The 20,494-nt window shown below is 37.8% G+C and overlaps 1 protein-coding gene across 2 annotated transcripts in view; it reads left to right on the top strand.

Annotated features, from left to right (window-relative positions):
• Positions 1-3,536: 3,536 nt before the first annotated feature.
• Positions 3,537-20,494, top strand: part of GSC (goosecoid homeobox) — an 86,541-nt gene continuing 69,583 nt past the window's right edge. The window contains exons 1-3 of one of the 2 annotated variants that reach the window (XM_031953309.1): positions 3,537-3,955; positions 4,665-4,924; positions 5,287-5,410. In XM_031953309.1, coding sequence (XP_031809169.1) covers positions 3,616-3,955; positions 4,665-4,924; positions 5,287-5,410 — 724 coding nt within the window. In that variant the 5' untranslated portion in view covers positions 3,537-3,615. Of the gene's footprint in view, positions 3,956-4,664; positions 4,925-5,286; positions 7,499-20,494 lie in introns of those variants that run through there. The other variant, XM_003756575.2, reaches the window with a different exon arrangement.

Below are 20,494 nucleotides of genomic sequence, written 5' to 3' on the forward strand. Positions count from 1 at the left end.
TGCTACAGATCTAGACAGATTTTTCCTCTCGGAGCCTAGAGCTATGCTTTCCGAACTCAAAAAGAAAAAAAGTAGCGGTTGTCCAGGACTGACCTAGTGACCCATAGGGGCGGCCTCCTGCTTCAAAAGAGACCAGTAATAATGTCTTCTGTACATTCCCTCCGCACTTTCACTCCGGACCAGCACCAGTCCCTGTCCGGGCGTTATAAGCAGTAGACTTGCGGATCGGAGGTCGTTTGCAAATTGTTTACCCTGGTATGGGCGGTTAAGGGAGAAGGGACTTATTTCATCGAATAGAACTGAAAAAAAGCCTTACAATTCGGTTCCCAATTGCTCCAGCACAAAAGATGCAATGAGATAATGTATGAAAAGTCCTTTGTGAAACGCTATATAAAAGTCAGCTATTGTAGTCATCATCGTCGTCATTATCATCATCCTTAGAGGGAGTAATGGGGATTTTGAAAGAAACGAGCGAGAAGAAAGCGGTTTTGCTAAATGACGAGATACCCTCGAATTCCTCTAAATTGTTTAAGTTTACAAAGTGCTTTCCTCAAATAGCCATGTGAAGTAAATAGCTTCATATTATGTTTCCCATATTACAGATAAAGCAATTTATCTCACAAAGGTAAAGTGACATGCCCAGGATCACGCAACTAGTAAATGGCAAAGTAACTGCTTTCCAAGGTGATGTGAAGAACCGTGCCCAGAGGGAGGAATATCACCAAGTACTGTCTCCCGGATTTCCCCATTCAACCTCACCCCAACACACCATAGGATTAGGGCTAACTGGGGAGGATTTATAGTACCCCCAAATCGAATTAAGGTTCCCACCCGGTATCTATTCCCTGAACCATTCTCCTAAGATGGTGTATATTGATTTTTTTTTTTTTAAGAAAATTAGAAAATTCACTTTCACGAGTCATTGTGGATTTGCCTCTTTCGCCAAAGGTCCGTTAGTTTTAAAACCTAGGAAAGATCGACCGGGAACATGGGCCAGGAGTAAAACACTTTTCACATTGATAAGAAAAATAAAATGAGTTTGTATCCTCAAAAAGAGTGCGGGCGGTAGAGAAAGCGCTGGAGCAATTTTCTTCCCTAGGTGTGACCCTTACGCACAGTTATTCCTATCCATCCATACTGGAGCTTTTCGAATTTTAAAAAATAAATCAAAAGATATAACGCTTTCCAGTTTTCAGAAGGATCTCCAACCCTCTCTTCTTCTACGGCCAGAAGAATAAACGGACTCCTTGGTTTGCCTGAGGCAATAGTTGCGCTCTGTCCTGTGCAGACTGGCTGCCAGAGCCTCCGGCTGCATCTGGAAAGGAAAGTGAACCATTTGAACCTACATCCTTAACTCTCGCACTCAATTGCGGACCAACCTCTAGCCTTTGGCCTGATGTTCCGTCCCAGGGAGACGAAAAATAAGGGCCTTGCAGGAGTTCTAAAAGTGCACAAACATCTCTCCTAGTCCTCGCAGTTATCCTCAAACCACTCTGTTAATTCAGCCTGTTTGTGTTTGATCTCCGTCGCTTGCGCTGTGTCAGGGAATTACAGAACCCCTGTCAGTCTACTCTAAACAGATTTCTACTACTAATTTACAAACTTCTACCTTTCCATATAGCAACTATTTCCAGTCTATTCTGAAGTCACTTCTGTGTTCCCCCTGACCTACGAATGAAAAAAAAAAAATAAGAGATAGTGCTTAATTGACTAATAACTATTGGTTAAAAAACACACACACACAAAGAAATCTGGAAAACCCATCTAGACATTTTCAGGTGACCTTCGTGGCACCAGAGACAATCAAAATTTAACACGTTCGCTGCCGATGCTGGATCCTCCAGGTCACTAATCTTTTATTTGGTAGGCGGGCAGTCGGGTTGGCCTAGGTCTGGCAGGGAGTTGATCCAGTTTGATTTTCTGGAAGCTCTAATAAACCCGGTCTTTTCTGGGTAAAATCAATTGTGCCTGGCCAACAAAGGCTAATGTTTTGCTTTCGTTACACGTTACAATTTCCTACCTTTTCTGACGCAGCGTTGATGGGGTAAATAGTCTAATCTGATTCAGTCCACCTCCTGTGGATTCTGAGGGCCAGTCGTGACAGACCGAGGATTGTGCAAATCACTGGGCAACCTGCTGGTGGGGGAGCTTGGGGCTCGTCAGTGAAGAAGCAGGCGACTTTTTGAGGGGGAGTGTAAGCTTAGTGAAATATTGTGTGCTTGCATCCCTAGAAGAGTTTGGGGAGGTGGGGGTGGGGTGGAAGAAGATTGTCCGAGTAGGGGAGAACTTTCTCCCGCCTGTATTTCCCTATAAGGAAAAACTGACCTCTAAATAAAGAGGGAGAACCTCCAATCTCTCCCCCTCCACCCCCCCCCACCCCCCATCCAGTATCCTTCACATTGAACTGGAAAAGAAGCGTCGTTTTAGAACACTGCATCGGTAAAGCTTTCAAAGCAAAACAGCAGTAACTCAGGTTGTATTGTGTGCGTGTGTTTTCCACCTGACAATTGCTGCAAGAAATTTAGTTTGTTTTAGATACTTGGTATCTTTAAGCTCTTTTTTGAGAGTCCCAAGGCGCTGTTCTTCCTTCTAAAAAGGAAGGGGAATCGGGAGACAAACCCTTTTCTGGAGAGGAGAGAATGTAACTAGAGGAGAGGAGGGTATCGTGGATAACGAATGAAGTGCAGAATTAAATGCAAACGCTGCCGGGACAACTTTCTTTAAAATAAAGTAAAACAAAGTCGAATAAAATTACCCAAGAACAAAGTGAACCCCTGACAGAGAAAATGTTCTGCAAGAGTAAAACCCAACCAGAGAAAAGGAGTGAGTGCGTAACAGACTGGGCGGGAATTGTTAATGGCTTTCGCACAATGGCATTAATCAGATTAACAGGAGCAATTAGCTTGGCCAACTGAGCTGCACAGCCCAAAGAGCGCCCAGTAAAGGAAAGGATTAGGTTAATTTAATTAATTCTCAATACACAGAACAGTCTCCTTTCAGGCCATTGTGTAACCCCCTCCTTTAGCTTCTCCCCCAACCTGGCCCCCTCCCTCCCATTTTCCCAAACCACCACTATCCCTACCAAACCGGGTGGGGGGGGGTGGGTGGAGGGAGGGAGAGAAAGAGAAATCAAATCTGGTTTTGTTTGTCATCTGCATATTACCAGGAACTAAATCTAGGATGACGTCGACTCTGTATAAAAAAGGGAAGAAGTTCAGCTGGACTACTATATCCTTCATCCAACTCTGGAATGAGTTCAGTGAAGGCAGGAAAGGGAGGGAGGGAGGGATAGAGAGTGAAGAGGAAAAGAGGAAGAGAGAGGGTGAGGGACAAGGAAAAGGAGTGGGAGAGAGAGCGATCGAGTCACAAGAGACACAAGGACAAACGGGAATATACACAGAGATAGGGAGAAAGTAGGAGTGGGAGACAGATTTGAGCAACTCTTGGATCTTCTTTCGGTTTGAAAACCCGAGCGAACGTGTGTTCTTTAGTTTAGTTTCGTTTTTTTTTTTTTTTTTGGGGGGGGGGTTACTTTTTTTCTTTATTATTTTTATTATTACTACTATTATCATTATTTGGGTTCTTCCTTCCGTCCCCGGCGGGAAGAGTTCGGGGATGCCTGCTGGCATGTTCAGCATCGACAATATCCTCGCCGCCCGGCCTCGCTGTAAGGACTCTGTGCTGCCTCTGGCCCCTAGCGCCGGGGCCCCGGTGGTCTTCCCGGCCTTGCACGGAGACTCTCTCTACGCCAGCGCTTCAGACTACGGCAGCTTTTATCCGCGTGCAGTAGCCCCCAGCGGAGCCGGCCTCCAGACTGCAGTCGGTAGCTCGCGTTTGGGTTACAACAGTTACTACTATGGGCAGCTGCAAGTGCAAGCGACGCCCGTCGGCCCATCCTGTTGTGGGGCGATGCAACCTCTGGGGGCCCAGCAGTGCTCCTGCGTTCCATCCTCAGGTAAGAGAATATATGCCATCCTCTCCCAATTCCGCCCTCCTTCTCCCCCAGTTTTTGGAGACTCGGGTCTCTTTCCTTACTGGTTTTTGGGGTGTGTGTGTTGTGTATGTGTGTTTCCTGTTTGGGGTTTTGTTTTTTAATCTTTATTTTTCTGCGAAAATACGTGTGGGGACCTGTGACTCCTAGGACTGAGAAGGGGGTGCTGCTAGAGACGCAAAGAAAAATTATTCTTTAGTCTTTTCTATGTACATGGACGTTAATTTTACTTTTTTTAGCAACAGAGCCGACTCGTAACTTTATCCAGAGCTCGCCAGTCCAGTTTTTAAGCTTTTGCAAACTTTGGCGGACAAGTTAGGGAAAGATTAGGGGAAGCTCTGTTCTATATCTGTTTTGCGGAAAGGGGGCTCAGACATCTTTAATACTAATACTATTATGAATACATACATAATACTGCAATTAATATAAAAATAATGCAGGATGTGAGGTGATACGAATCTTCTCGAAGCCCTTGAATTCCTCACATTGCATCCATGTCCCCTTGGCTAAGAGCTAGAAGACTGGCTTCATCTCAGCTGGAGGGCTATGGAGTGAGTGGTCTTGAAGCCGGGATTCGGGAAGACCTCATTCCAATTTTAGGATTGTGAATTCCTGGTCCCCACCCTTTTCTTCACCACTCTCTTCTCAATCTCCATTTACTCGCCCGCTGCAGGTTACGATGGCTCCGGCTCAGTCCTGATGTCTCCGGTCCCCCACCAGATGTTGCCCTATATGAACGTGGGCACCTTATCGAGGACAGAGCTGCAACTGCTCAACCAGCTCCATTGCCGGCGGAAGCGGCGACATCGAACAATCTTCACGGATGAACAGCTGGAAGCACTGGAGAACCTCTTCCAGGAAACCAAGTACCCCGACGTGGGCACCAGGGAACAGCTGGCTCGGAGGGTGCACTTGAGGGAGGAGAAAGTAGAGGTATTAGCCTTCTTTTCTCCGTAAACAAAATGACAGCTGGCTAGGAAGCTCTGTCTGGGCAGCCCCGTTTATTGAGTTTGGAAGGCTGATCCTGAGTCTAATGCAGTTTTTAGTAGTTTGCTTTTTCATGAGTAGTCCACTAATACCCGGCCGAATACCTGGTTTAAATATCCAGGTTTCCTCTTTAAATCTACCGAATTTAAAAATCCACTCTGTTTCCACTGAACCGTGGAATACCCAAAATAAAGTAGGCCGAAGTTTTTTATTTGATGATTTCCCAGTCTCTGTTTTTCTTTCACCAGATATTTGGTATTTTATGAGATTTCATCCTCTCCAATTAATTGCTTATCTTTTCTCAACAGGTATGGTTTAAGAATCGAAGAGCAAAATGGAGGCGGCAGAAAAGGTCGTCCTCAGAGGAGTCAGAAAACGCAAGGAAATGGAGTAAGGCTTCGAAGCCATCCCCAGAGAAAAGGGAAGAGGAAGGTAAAAGCGATTTGGACTCTGATAGCTGATAGCCCCGGAATGGAACTTTGGGACTTGCATACCTTTAGAGACTTGCACATACAATGCTACTATCTTGCACACTTGCTGCCTTTGTGGGGGAGAAGGAAGGGAAATGAGGAAAACTGTAAACTGGTGTACATATTTCCTGATGTTTCTTGTATAGAACTGACTGCAGAGAGGCTCCGCCAGTCTAACAACCCCTTCCCTTCCCCTATCCCATTCTGTAGTATTTATAGTTAAGTTAAAGGTGATGATACAATAAATGGATGGTGGCGAAATATAATGCACCAATATCCAATATGTTTATACATCCTCTACCACCTCCTTCACAGACAGCAGCAAAAAGAAAATTCAATGCTTGATTTAAAATTCTTTTTAGTTTGAGGTTATTGTTGGGAGGGAGTTGGTTTTTGAATAGAGTTGCAAAAAGTTCAGTCAAGAAGGGAATCATGTATTCCCATTGGACTTTTGGAAACATTCATTTTTGGTCTGATGAATTAATGGAATGATTTTAGACAAATCATTCTCCTTCCCAGCCCCCCATTCCAAGCTTCAATTTCTTCATCAGAAAAACAAGGGGGTTAGGTCCACTTATTTTAAAAGTTTCTTGATCCAATAGTTCTATAGTTCATGATTCTGAGAGTTTACATTTAAGGCAGAAAGAAGGAATGCTGCTGGGAAGTCTCAGAAGGTCTGGACAATGAAATAGGGGAGACTGACTGAAGGTTGCTCCAGAAGTATTATTTCTCAAAATACAATATACTCCAAGTTTTCACCCTCTTTTGATTTAGTGTGGTTTAATGAAAAAGAGACTGAATCCAGTTTCAAGACACTGAACCTCTTTGGGCCTCAGTTTCCTCATGGTAAAATGAGGAGGGGGGGATGATTACTCTTAAGCACTTCCTGGATACTTCCAAGAAACCAGGGCTGAAGAAAGGAGAATCCTCACTCTCATGCAAGATCCCTTGTCTTGATTAACTAGGCAGTCAGTGGCAAAGGCTGGGAACTGAATGTCCAGGCATCAAGATAAAGCTACAAATGAAGTAAGGACTGCTAGCCCCTAATCAGTAGCTTTCTGGAGCTCTGGATCCATATTGGCCAGAACGAATACTGGTGAAGAAAATCTCACACTCTTGCTTCTATATTCTCCTGCTACTTTCAATAACTCGACCCCACTGAAATCCTGCAACAGAGGCTATTTCAGAGCCACTGACCTTGGTTAGTGTAATCCCACTTCCCAATCCTCAGTGCCCCTATTCTCTTATAGCCTTCAGAGCTGTATCTCCAACAGGAAGTGTTCTGAACAGATGGAGCCCTCTCTATTTCCATTCCAAAGTCTCTCAGACCCTCTCCCGTTTAAAATTCTCTTTTCTGGATCTGAGTAAACCCTTAACTGTTGCAGGGGTGCCAAATTCTATTGCTGAATCACTAGACTATAGAGTGTAGAAAATGAGAAACCTGAAGCCAGATATGTGCTCAGGACTGTATAAACTCTGGGGATTTTGTTATGGGTTTAAAACCTTCTTCCTTGCTTCTCTACACCCCTCCAACTTTGCAGTTTACTTTCCAAAATACAATTCTTATTCTGTGCCATCTTATTTAATGCCACCCTTCCCTCCACAACACACACACACACACACACACACACACACAATATTGTTGTCTATTGTCATTTATTGCCTATACCTCTTGCCTATACTTACATCTCCTTCTCCTATAGAGTGAAGGTGTGGAAGGAAGATAAATTGAGGTCTGTTTCAAGAGGCTGCTTGATTTTATTGCTGTTCCCCTTGGAAATGTCTTGAAGCTTTTTAGTTAAATTGCATCTCTTGACTTAAAGAGCTCAGATGAGAAAGACCTTCTTCCAATTTTGCTAGTTTCCATAAAATTCTTCACCCTCAGGCAGATTTCCAGAGCAGCCCCTCTTTAATTTCTTTCTCTTTTTTCCCCCTTTGGGACCTTTAGAAAGACCTGGAACTGGTGAGTCGTGGCTTTAAATAGAATTCCTCTTACAGTGAGGATGTTTATGCACTTTTAAAATAAAATGCAATGATACGCTAAAAAAAAAAAAAAAAAAAAAAAAAAAAAAAAAGGCAGGCTGAAATGTCAGATTCAACTCCCGTATTTCACCTACAGTGAGGTAACTTCCAGGAGTGAATGAGTTGTCTTTGCAAAACCTGAAGGTCTCCCCTTCCTAACAATAAATATCTAGGATTTTCTAGGGGAAGACTAGGTAGCTCTTTACATTAGAAATTAGAAACATTAGAAGTGAAAGTGCAAACCCAGAATGTGTGTTTGGCAGTCAATATCTTGTTGTCATCTCAGTTTTTGAGAAACTCTGAGACATTCATGTCCTATAAATAAAATAGTGGTGGGAAATTAGAGAGATATCTAACTTGATTGGAAGAGAAACGTGTTCCTTTCAGAAAGGTTACTGCAATAGAGTTTCTGTATCATCTCTACATCTCTCCTGAATAGAAACTCACTTCACATTTATTTCATTTCAGTGCTTGATTTTGAAGCTTAATATTGGAGACTATACCATCATAAAGTAGATTTCTTCTCCACCTACTGGGGAGTCTTAGTGCTATTCCAAATATTCCACAGAAAGGACCTCTACGGAGTTCTTCATGTGTCTCTTTTTCTGCAACCACATTTTTCCAGTGTCTTTTTCCTTAGGTATTGCTGTTACAGACAGAACTTATATTTTTTAAAAATGAGGGAGGCACAAAAAACTTTCCAGACAAGGAACATAAGTGTACCCTTTTCTTTAGTCCCAGTTCGAGGAAACTTCATTGGTCCGTGCTCGCTATAATAGTGAAAGGAGAAACCAAAAAATTTTTTTTCTTTTTTTAATTTGTAAAACTCATTTGCTTGGAGTAGAGATGGAGGGTTAGAGTCAGTTTACAGAACAATGGGGCCAACAGATTTTGGAAAGTGAGGTCTTCCTTACTCTTCCCAGAAGCAGCACTTGGGGATGAGGGAATCTCTCCCTCTTACCTCTTCTATGTAACTTTGAAAAAAAAAAGTTTTGCTTTCTGCTACAGTTCTAAGTACAGTATTTAGTGTTTGACCTAAGAAGAAATAAAAAGAAACAATAAGAAAGTATAACTACACACGGTATCGTCTGATGTTCTTTATTCAGCCTCTCCTTAGAGGGATCAGATCGACTTTTCTGGAAAACTTCTCCCCCACCTCCAAGAGAGAATGGTGGATTTTTGTTGCATAAGTCAGGGGGTGGAGAATGCTCCCATGAGATGTGAATGGGAGCTTTGAGAAACAGAAGAAACTACTATCTAAAAAGTACAAGAAGAGTGATCATTTGTTGGGCTTTAAAATTAGTTCTGGTGAAAATAATCATTGTTAAGATTTAGATATATTTCAAAGGAAGGATATTTATAATTTTAAAACCTCAACATTTTATTTGCACAATTCTTGTTTTTCCTGAAGGAGACTGACATTACTCGACTAGATCAAGTTATTTTTGAGACTATCAGAATTTAATTTATCATTTAAGATCTGCATCCCTTACTACCATCTCCTAGTAGTGAGAATAATCACATTTTGGTGATAGGGCTAAAAAAGGTAGTTTGGTAAATTCTTGCATTGGATGAACTCCCAAACACTGACCTTTCCCTGTTGATCTATTATTCAGGATGGTAGAAAGACTTTTCTGATCTTAGAAACTTATATAATTTGAATTTTAAAATTTAACTGGTTACACTCTGACAAGTCAAAAAAAAAAAAAAAAGAATGTTCTGATAAATAAGTAGACTTGCTGATTACTTGCTTAAGTTGACACTGACGGATTAATCAACTAATTGATTAACTTTTTCCCTAGAAAGCATCTTTAAAATGTGTAAATAAGGGCAACTTCTAACTTTGTGTTAATAGACTCACTTAGGGTTGAATGACTTTATTGTTTTTCAAATTAATCTTTCTAAAGATGAAAGAGACTTAAAAAAAATCCAAACCAGTTACAAACTGGTAGTTTGAATTTTTTTTTTTTATTCTAGCCACGCGGATGTGCCCTTTGGTGTATGAGAAATGGGGATAGAGTGTAGAAGGAGTATGTAGGCTTTCATTTTCTAGAACATAAGTTAAATAATTCAACTGTAAAAGCAGGTCAGAAATTGGAGCAATTGATCAAAAGGAACTTTTTCTCTTTTCCTCTTTCCTCTCACTCTCTTTTATTTTTCTCTGGTCCTTATTTACTCTGTCCTTGTCTCATCCTTAAGTAAACCAAAGGTAAGCACATTAAAATTATAACAGTACACATACATGAAATCAGCAAGACTGAGGCCTGGCATAAATCTGTATTAATTAAAAATTCAGGAATGTGTTATTTCTTTTGACTCAGGAGTTTAACCATAAAGACAGTCCACACATAAATTCTGATGGAGTCAGTGTGATGTTGAATATTAAGAAAATGGTCTTGCTTGATAATAAATGATAGGATATAATTTTGTGTTATGTTTCAAGCCAAATATTTTATAGAGAGAGGAATGTGAGTAAAGAAATACAATTAGAGCTTGATAAGATTACTAAATTATTTTTTTAAGACTGAAAAAAATTGATAAGTATTATAGTTAAGTCTTTAAGGTATCTCACTTTGCATATGAAAGATGCAATATAATTTGTTAAACTGACAAAAATTAAGTACCATGTATGAGGCTTAGTGCTTGGCACTGAGGATAGAGATTTTAAAAAATACAGTCCTTACCATCAAATTATTATAGCTTAATAAATACTATGGTAGGAGAGAAGATTAAATAGATTGGAGTCTTCTTAAAAGAGGTGCAATTAGTAGTTCTTTCTACTTTCAAGTTGCCTAGTGCATAAAGTGTCAGGCCTGGAATCAGGGTCAACTTGAATCTGAATCTGCACTGGACACTTATTAGTTGAGTGACCTTAGGCAAGTCATTTAATTTCTGCCTCAGTTTCCTCACCTTTAAAACGAAATAATAATAGCATGAATCCTTGTTTGTTATTGTGAGGATTAAATGAAATGGCATATAAAACTCCTTGCAAACCTTAAACTTTATGTAAATGTTATCTGTTATTATCTTCATTTAACAGATATTAGGCATTTCTTCTGTTCCAGACATCATCCTCTGCTATGTATACAAAGATGAAAGCAGGGCTAGTCCCTGCCCATAAGGAGTTTACAAGTCTACTAGGGGATGTTGCAACTTAATTACATAAATACAGAAGAGTGTGATAAAAAACATTGGAGAGGCACTGATAAAGTTATCTAAGAAAATTTGTGTTGGGAAATACCACTTAGAGCTAGGGATAGGACAAAGCTGTGCATATCTGGGAAATCATAGTTGCTTAGATAGCAGAGCTGTAACTGGAAGAGTTGAAAAAAGAGTGTTTCCTGAATGGAAATGGCTAAAGTGATGGCAAAATGGTGAAGGTGAAGGACAAGACTGGAAAATAACTGGTAATCCAATTATAATGTTATCTATTTCTTTCTCCATCTGCCAAACTCACCCTATACTTATCCAATGATCAGTACCTCTTTCCCTCACCACTATTCCAGGATATTACCTTAGTCTGGTTATACTCTTCCCTCTTCTCAATTTTTCACCCTTCTCTAATTCCTTTGTCCTGTTACTGATCATGGCTTCCTAATTTCAAACTGAATGATTCCCACCATTCACTTACTTCAATCCTACTCACAGACTGCTTAATGAAGATAGAAAACAAATTATGAAACCATGCTTACTGGGTACATTAAATTAATTGAATCCTGAATTCAGTAAGGCAAACTTATTAGTACAATTCCTTAATTTCTCCCTGTTCCACTTATCAGAGCCGCTGTTCCAAAACTCTCATACCATTCCTACTTTCACCCTCTCAGTTGATAACTTTATCTAATACTACAGCAAAAAAAATTAAGACTTTTGACCAAGTCTTCCCTTTGTACTTCACCCCCTTGCATTCCTTATACATCTTCTTTTACTACCTCCTTTATTCCAGTTTCCAATGAAGTGGTCCTTCTGCTTGTCAATGACCATCCTTCTATGTGTTTGTATACTGGTTCCTATCCCATACCTTCCATCTTTTCTATCACATTGTTCCCATAATCATCCCTACTTTTTCTCTAATCTTCAACCTCTCCTTATTTACTGAATCCTTCCCTGCTGCTTACAAACACACCCAAGACTCTCCCATCCCTAAAAAAAAAACAATAATTCTTACTAGAACCTACTTGATCACTAACTAATATCCTATGTTTCTCCTCTTATTCTCAACTAAACTCTTAAAACCATCTATAATGAGCACCTTCACTTCATTTTTTATTCTAAGCCCTATGTAGTCTAGCTTCTTGCCTCATTATTCAACTATAATTGTTCTCTCCAAAATTATCAATGAATTTCATTACCATATCTAATGAATCTAAATCATTGCACTTTTTGCAGCTTTTGCCCTGTAGATAATACTCTCTGCATTTTCTCTCTAGGGTTTCATGATGCTATTCTGCTTGGTTCTCTTACCAGTCTGACTACATTACCTCAATCTCTTGTGTTGTATCTATGTCCATGTCAGGTCTACAAACTGTGGGTGTTCCCCAAGACCCTTTTTATACTTCCTCACTTGGTGATGTCATGAGGTCCCATAGATACAACCATCATTTCTAAGTAGATGATTCCCACATATACACACATATACATATATACACATACATACATCCTTCTTAGTTTCTCTCTTACATCAGTCATACTTTAAATAGAATACAGAGTACATACATTATAGTAATAGGTGATAGTTATATAGTGCTTAAAGCTTATAAAATATTTGATCTCATTTGATTTTCATAACAACATTTTAAGGTAGATACTATTATTATTCCCATTTTATGGATGAGAAAATTGAGGCTGATGCAGGTTACCCAAGATCACACAACTATTAAACATAGTTAGTGTTCTTAACTCCAAGTATAATGCTTTATCTCCTGGAATACTTTGCTCTCTAAAGGGGAGTTATCTGAAATAGTCATGGAAAGGGAGATAGAAGATAAGTATTGTGGAGTCTTAACTACCTGGCCAAGGAGAATTTCTTTTACTTATAGAAATATTAGGGAGTCATAAAAGGGTTTTGAGCAAGTAAGTGATGTGGCCAGAATCATATGCATTAAGATTAATTTGTTTAATGAATAAATGATGAAATGGAATAAAGAGAAACTCGAGACAAAGAGACCTATTATTAGGGGGTGCTCAGTTATGACAAGATCATAAGGAGTTCATAATTTAGTGAGTCCAGCTTCTCATTTTACAAATGAGGAAACTAAGATCTAGAAAGATAAGTATGGCCAAGGCTACACAGTTAACAAGTCAGAGGTAGTAATATGAACCTCAATCCTTTTTTTTTTTCTACTGTACCATATATAGAAAGGATGTACCATATATATCAAGGATGATGAAAATTGAGAAAAAAAGCTGTTAGATTTATCATTTAAAAATTTGTGACCTTAGATATTTTCAATTCCAAAAACCTCCCACATCATTCCATCCTCTCACTCTCAGAGATGAGGATTTCCCTGAAAAAACTGAGGCCATTAGAGGAGAACTTCTTGTCCCTTTTCCCTCTCTTCAATCACTTGGATGTGTTCCCACATTAGTAAGGAAGAAAACAAGCATTTATTAAGCACTTATTATGTGTCAAGCACTGTACTAAGTGCTTTATAAATATTATGTCATTTGATCTCTAATCTGTAAAGAAAGGATAATAATAGAGCCTATTTTCCAGGGTGTGTTCTCTGAGGATCTAATAAAATAATATTTGTAAAGCACTTAGCACAGTGCTTGACACAAAGTTAGCACTATATAGTTATCTATTACCATAATCTTACAACTATGGAAATTGAGGGCAATGACTTGCCCAGGATAACACAGCTAGTAAACATCTGCCTGGCACCTAGCTGCTCTTGTCTCTATTATCTCTCCTTCACATATCTTTTTTGCCAAGGCAAAGCTTTGTACATTCACAAGGAATCCTGTTGGACCTTTTCTCTACAGAAGAGTAACTCCTTTATCATATTCACATTCTCACTAATCCTTAAACTCCCTGTCTCTGGACTATGTCCTTGATGCCTACAAATGCAACCATGTGTTAAGAGGCAGTCAAATGAGGCAATGAAAAGAACATTGACCCTAAAGTCAGGAAGGCTGAATTTCAGTCTCAGATGTTTTCTAGTGTATGACCCTAGGGAAGCCACCTAAGCGCTGCTTAAATTTCCTCAATTATCCCTGGATGCAATGGGAGACCTTGACTTTTTTAAGTTAAGATCTTCAACAAATCTCTGTTTGACTGAGGCTGCATGCATTCAGTGATTAAGGGTATACCTCCCTAATATCATGGTCCTCTTCCAGAATGAAGGACAAACAACAGCAACAACCTCAACTGTAATTTGGGGACAATAATAGCGCCTATCTCCCAGAGTCATTATGAGGAATAAATGAGATAATATAAAACAATATAATACTTGTCACATAGTAGGTGCTTAATAAATGCTTGTTTCCTTCCCTCTGTATGTCTCCTCATCCTTAAGAAAAAAAACCCCAAAACTTAACGGTTCTATCATTGCTGCTTGCTATCTTCCTATATCTCTCATCTCTTTAATGGCTAACTTCCTTTAAAAAATCAATTTATAACCAGTGTCTCCACTTTATTTTCCTCTTATCTTGGTCTTAAATTTCCATAGTCTGACTTGTCATCTTCATTGAATTGAGGCTGTTTTTTCAAAAATTACCAGGGATTTCCTCACTGCATATGTAACGCACTTATCTTAATTTTTATTCTAATGGACCTTGTCATTTAAAAAACCCTTTACAGTATGACGTCTTGTTATATTTTTAGATGTCTTACATTTTACTTTCCTCCACAAAGTCTATGATCCAGCAACTTTCACCTTCCTGAGTATTCCTTGTATTTCCTGATTCTGTGCCTTTTCATTGATTGTCCTCCAAACTTGTAATATTCTCCCTCCTCTGTCTGTGGTTTCCCTGGTCTATTTCAAGATTCAATTAAAATTTAAGCACCAAAAAAGAGAGAGCATTTTCACACAGATGGAAACACAAAAAAGAATCCAAATGAAAGAGTAAATTTTAATTTCATATCTCTCATTTTATGTGCAAATATGTAAAAAAAAAAAACAAAAAACCAACAAACATCCTGCTTTTCTCTCCTTCCTTTTTTAATCTCCTGTTCTCTTCTAATCTAATAATTGCCTCCTTTTTTGATAGCACCAGTGATAGCTAGCCCCATTGAAAAAAAGAGAAAGGAGAAAAATATTTTATGATTAAATAAACATAACCAAACAAAACAAAATTTCAAAATTTGTCATGATGCAATAATATTCTATCACTTTTATATACCATATTTTGTTCAACAAATTATCCCCAGCTATCTAAGAGACAATCTAAGGTACCTGTTTAGATTCTATTTTTCTTTTCCTTTTGCCTTTTTATTTCCCTTGAACTTCAGGAAACTTGTTTGTTTTGTGATTATTCCCTCTCTGGTATTATCCTTTCTTTTAATCCTTCTCTTCTTTTTTAATCTCACTTGTTTCCCTGTTGAGTTTGATGTATTTCTACACTAAATTCTCTTTATTGCTCTTTTCTTTGTTTATTTCAGAAAAGAATAGGTTCATCTGATGCTCCTGCCTCAATCCCTTCATCTTTGTGTGCTCTTCTCACACATCCCAATTATGAGAAATGGTAAAGTGCACTTCTTACTTACTCTTTTCAACACTAGCATTTTTTTTAATCTTCTCTTTCCCATTTTAAAACTCTCAGAACAGGAGCAATATATTCTTGCTCCCTGGAACTCAATATATATTGAAGATACTTTTGAAGTAACATTTGTTTCTTCTATTAGAATTATCACTGCTTCTATATACTTTCCTTCCAATTCCTCAAATAAGCTTACTTTTTTCTAAGTTTCTCTGGGCTCTTATGCTTATATTTCAAAGTTCCTATTCTGTGTTGATTTTTTTATCAACAATGTTCAAAAGTTGCTTATACCATTGAAAATTCAATCCCACCCCTTATTGCACCCTCTCTCACTATGGATGAAATTCATCTTTGTGTAAGGTAAATCTTTGGGAATATTGTATGTCAAGATCTCTTTTTTATAGTAAAAAATTTCCAGGTCTTATATAAACTTCTGGGTTCTTGTGGTCTTTTCTTTTCTTTTATTTCTCTCTTTCTTTTCTTTCTTTTTTTTTTTAAAGCTCTGAATTTTGGCTATAACATTCCTTTGGCTTTTCTTTTTGAGCTTTCTTTCAGGAGGTATTAGTGATTTTTTTTTCTATTGTCCTCCGATTCTGATAGATCTGGACCATTTTCTTTTTTGATTGATTAAAATTTTGTGATCATTTTTTTAAAATCACTGTGATCAGGAAATCCACTGATTCTGAAATTATTTCTCTTTGACATGTTTTCCAAATTAATTGTTTTTCATATTAACCATCTTTGTCTTCTGTAATCTCTTAATTGTGTTTGTGTATGTATTGTATTAATTGATTTCTGTTTGATATCTGCTAGTTTTCAGAGTTTATTTCATAGGTGAAGTTTACCACTTTTTCTCCTAAACTATTTTCCTTTCAGTTCCTTCAGAGCTTTTATTTAATTTTTTACGTTTTGCTTCATTTCTTCTAGATATTCATGTAGTCCTTCATTTAATTTTTTCTTTTGTGTTTTTGCTTGCAGTTGTGAAGTTATTCACTCCTTTTGAGGAATCCTCGAAATTTTGCAATAATTTTTAATGCTGCTTGGTGCTCTAAAAAAAAGAAAAGCTTTTCTCACTTAGTTCTTTACAGAGGCCTTATGCTGGATCCTGCTGTGCTTTAAGGTGAAATGACAGGACCTACTTAATCTTGGTTTGGATCTCCAGGAATCCACTGACTTATTTCCTCTTAGATCTTTGAGGTTCTGAGCTCTGGATCTTCAATTCCCTCTCTTGTGTCTCAACATGTAGTGTTAGGGACTTCTGAGTTGTCCAAGTCTGAGTGCTGCTACTTCCCCAGGGCTTCCAAAGCCTGAGTCCTAGGGCTTTATATTCATCCTGGGGCTTTCTTGTGGAAATTGTTTACTCTTTAAACTATACATGATTTATTTCTGATCCAGCTAATACCATCTTTGCTGAAAGGACTCTTTTTCCTATTTTCCATGGACGTTTTCTGATTTTTGTAAAGTTCTGTGGTATAAGATGTCACTTCTTGTAGTTTTCATTGGATTTTAAAAATTATTATCTGATTTGGTGCAAACATTAAAGTTTTGTTGAGGTAGTTAAATGGGAGCAGCAGCCAGCCTCTATTCAGGCAATCATCTTAATAAAAACAACCATCAAACTTACTTTTAAAAATGTAATCCATAGAACTGAGCATAATACTGCGTGGTATATAGTACAATAGGATAATTCTTGAAAGAAACATTTTTCTCAAAAGTAGTAGATGGAAAAAATATGGACCCTGGAGTCAGAGAATCTGGGTTAAAATATTGCCTCTAATGCGCAATATTTTGACCTTGCGCAAGTCCTTTAGCTTCCCTGAACCTCAGTTTTTTCATTTTGAAAATCAAAACATTAGACTAAGTAGCCTTTGGGGCTTCCTAAATTGTTGAGACTGATAATTTTCTCTTAAGGCAACTTGATATACCTTTTGCTTTTGTGACTGCCATATCATACATACTGTTGGTATATTGACCTTACATGTAGGCTACTAGAAACCCTAATACTATTTTTCAAAGTATTGTCAAACCATGCATCCAGAATCTTGTGAATATCATGAGCCTAACTGTTAAGCTTCACATTTATTTCTATTTGATTTCATATTCATAGATGCAATCAATTTTTAAAAATGATTAATATTTCTTTAGTGTCTAGCTCTATTCTGTCATCCTAGAGGGTACCTTGGTTTGCAAATGGAAATGATGATAAAGATGACTTTATCACTGTAAGTAATTAAAAAACAACAATAATTTTCAAAGCATAGTTAAGCACAAATGTGTTAGGGTACAATTCTAGGATCTAATTTCAAGTTGACTTAGAGCCACTGAATTAAGGAATCCCAGATGAAAAGGTTGATGTTGGTTGACATAGAAGATTATCTCTTTCTTTGTTGCTGTCTCAAAGAAATGATGAGGGATGAATGAAAAGAAAATCAAATCTTTAACCCAAAATGGTCATTTGTGTTTTGTTATCATTTGTTGAATAACAAAATACAGATTATAAAAGCATAGAAATGGAACAAAACTAAAAGATTATATAGTCCAATCCCTATATTAAAAAAAAAAAAAAAAAAACAACTGGGTGTGAGGAGAGAGGACAATAAGACTAGGGAAGAGAAGCATCTTACTTAAAGTTATACAGTGCCTGAAAAGAAAAGTCAGGATTGATTATCAATCTAACTTTCTACATACTACATCATATGAATGTTGCTCTCTTCAATCTGGGTCCAGAGCTTTTTTCATCCAAATGAGTTTTGGTTCAGTAACTTTTGATAAGGTTCAGCAACAAAAGGGGCCACACAAGTTTTATATTCAATGACCATATGACACAATATGCTATATATTTGATATGAACTTTATTCTGAGCCTGAGGAAAGTAAACAGCATCATTTTTGTTGTTCAAGTGACCCAATGAAGAAAGAGTATGAATTCTGGAATGTTGCCATAGAGTAACATGGAGATTCTATCATTTTTAGATTCCAACTTCATCAATTTATCCTCATGCTTCAGATTGCAAAGAAAGAAGGCACAAAAATTCTGAGAATATTGGAGAACTCTTTTTTTATAATCCCTAAGGATTTCAGTCCATTCAAGTTTTATGCTTTTCTGATTTTAAAATCCTCAAATGATTAAGTCTAGAGATTAGGCTTTTGTCAAAATTCTGTAGCAATCTAAGGTAATCATTTAACCTGATTTGAGATCTACAGATGATGGTTTGAGTGGTATCAATTTTAGCTATAATAAAGATTAAAAGTCATTCATGTGTTGATTATTTTACTAGGGGAATGCTTTTAACCTCATTAAAGCATCCCATTGTACTATATACCACGCAGTATTATGCTCAGTTCTATGGATTAAATTTTTAAAAGTAAGTTTGATGGTTGTTTTTATTAATGACTGCCTGAATAGAGGCTGACTGCTGCTCCCATTTAACTACCTCAACAAAACTTTAATGTTTGCACCAAATCAGATAATAATTTTTAAAATCCAATGAAAACTACAAGAAGTGACATCTTATATTTTATTTTTATTAATCATCATTGTATCAAATACAGGAAGACAAATTTAAGTCCAGGCTGAAAACTGTAGTTCTTCATTTTTCTTCAGAATATGGAATATTGTTATAATAGAATTAGATTTCTATCTCTCGTCTTCCTTTTTTCTCTTTCTCGTCCATTCTCCTTCTTTTTCACCATTTCTTTCCCTCTCTGATTTTTCTTCCTCACTTTTCTCCCTTTCCTCCTGTTTTCCTTTTTGTATCAAAAGGAGTCAACCCCTGGTGGGCTGAAGGTCACAGTTAGGGCTAAATGCAACCACAGATGCAGGGAACCTGCCATAAAAGCATTCTCATTTGTACATCAGTGCACACAGGAGTGCTTTCCTGGTGGTGGGCTAGGCTGAAAACTAATATGCTGTCAAAGGTTCAGGGCCTACAGAGAGGGATGAGGTTTGTGCATTTGGAAAGGGGATGTAGAAATTTATGGTTTCAGAGGCATACCAGATAGGTACCTGCCTATGCATTTAACATTATAGTCACCTCATTAAAGCATCTGGCAAGGCACAGCTGTGGCTTCCAACAATGCACTATTTTAGCTAGTGTAAGGGTAAACATATGCTTTTTATTGTATCCAAAACAAATTATTTACTTCAGGTGGCACATCTAATAGGCCCTCAGTAAGAGAGGGCTATGAAGGTTAATCTTTTCTTTAAAACCCTTAAAAAATAAGATATTGGACTTCTAAAAGCTCTTCCCCTGAAACTTCTGAAGGTCAATGAATGAATCATTCCCTGTTATTGCCCCCAGTGATAAAAACTTACTTTTTAAAGGTCTGCCACAAATATTTTATTTATCCAAAAATTGCATACCAATACAGTCCAGACTGTTGAAATAGCAGTGGAATTACATGGATGGCATTATTTTTAACATTTAAGGAATAAATATTTACATTTTGCGCCAAATAAATCACTTTGGGATTTTGCCTTTGGTTACTTATACAATACAACCCCAATATATGGGAGGACTACTGAATTGTACATTTCGTTTACTTTTCAATACAGAGGGTTCAACTACATCAAACATCTCAGCCATAGTACAAAATGGTTTATAAATGGTGAAAAGGAATCTTTCCTTCCTGAAATTGCTCATCCTGAACCTTTTCTTTTTATCCTTCTTTGTGATCAAGTGAGCATGTAAAATGACAATGGTAGGTTTGGAAAAAAATTATGAGTGAAGATGCTTGAAGATAATATGAAAATCCCTTTAAAAATAAGTAGCACCATTGTGACCTATATGACTATGAACTAGACACAACCTCTCCAAATTTTAATTTTCCTGCTTTTAATGTGAGATGAGATAAGCCCATAAACTCCTTCTCTTCTAGATCTATAACCCTATTTAAAGTTACAGGGAAGCAGATTTCATCTCAATGTTAAGAAGAGCTTAATAATTATGAAGTGTCCAAAGATGAAATTGACTGATCTGTGAGTGTTCTCTTGCTGGCCAACTTCCCAACCAGAGGCTGGATGATCAACTGGTAGAGATGATGGACATAGGATTCATCTATCAATTCAGGGAATTGAAGTACATCAGAAAAATTTCAGATACTGTGCAGAGCAGTTCCTCACTTGTGGAAAGGAAGCCCTTATTTCTCAAACTGCTCATTACACTTTTCCTAGCCTTTTTTTTTTTTTTTTTACATCTAAATCAGTTTTCCTGTATTTTGTTTATTTGTAGGGTGTGTGAGTGTGTGCATACGTATGTGCATACATGCTCTTGCCTTCCCTGTTAGCTTGTAAGTTTCTCAAGAGCAAGATCTGTATTGTATCT

Source organism: Sarcophilus harrisii, chromosome 2 (assembly GCF_902635505.1).
Source record: "Sarcophilus harrisii chromosome 2, mSarHar1.11, whole genome shotgun sequence".
In the NCBI taxonomy this organism is placed as follows: domain Eukaryota; kingdom Metazoa; phylum Chordata; class Mammalia; order Dasyuromorphia; family Dasyuridae; genus Sarcophilus; species Sarcophilus harrisii.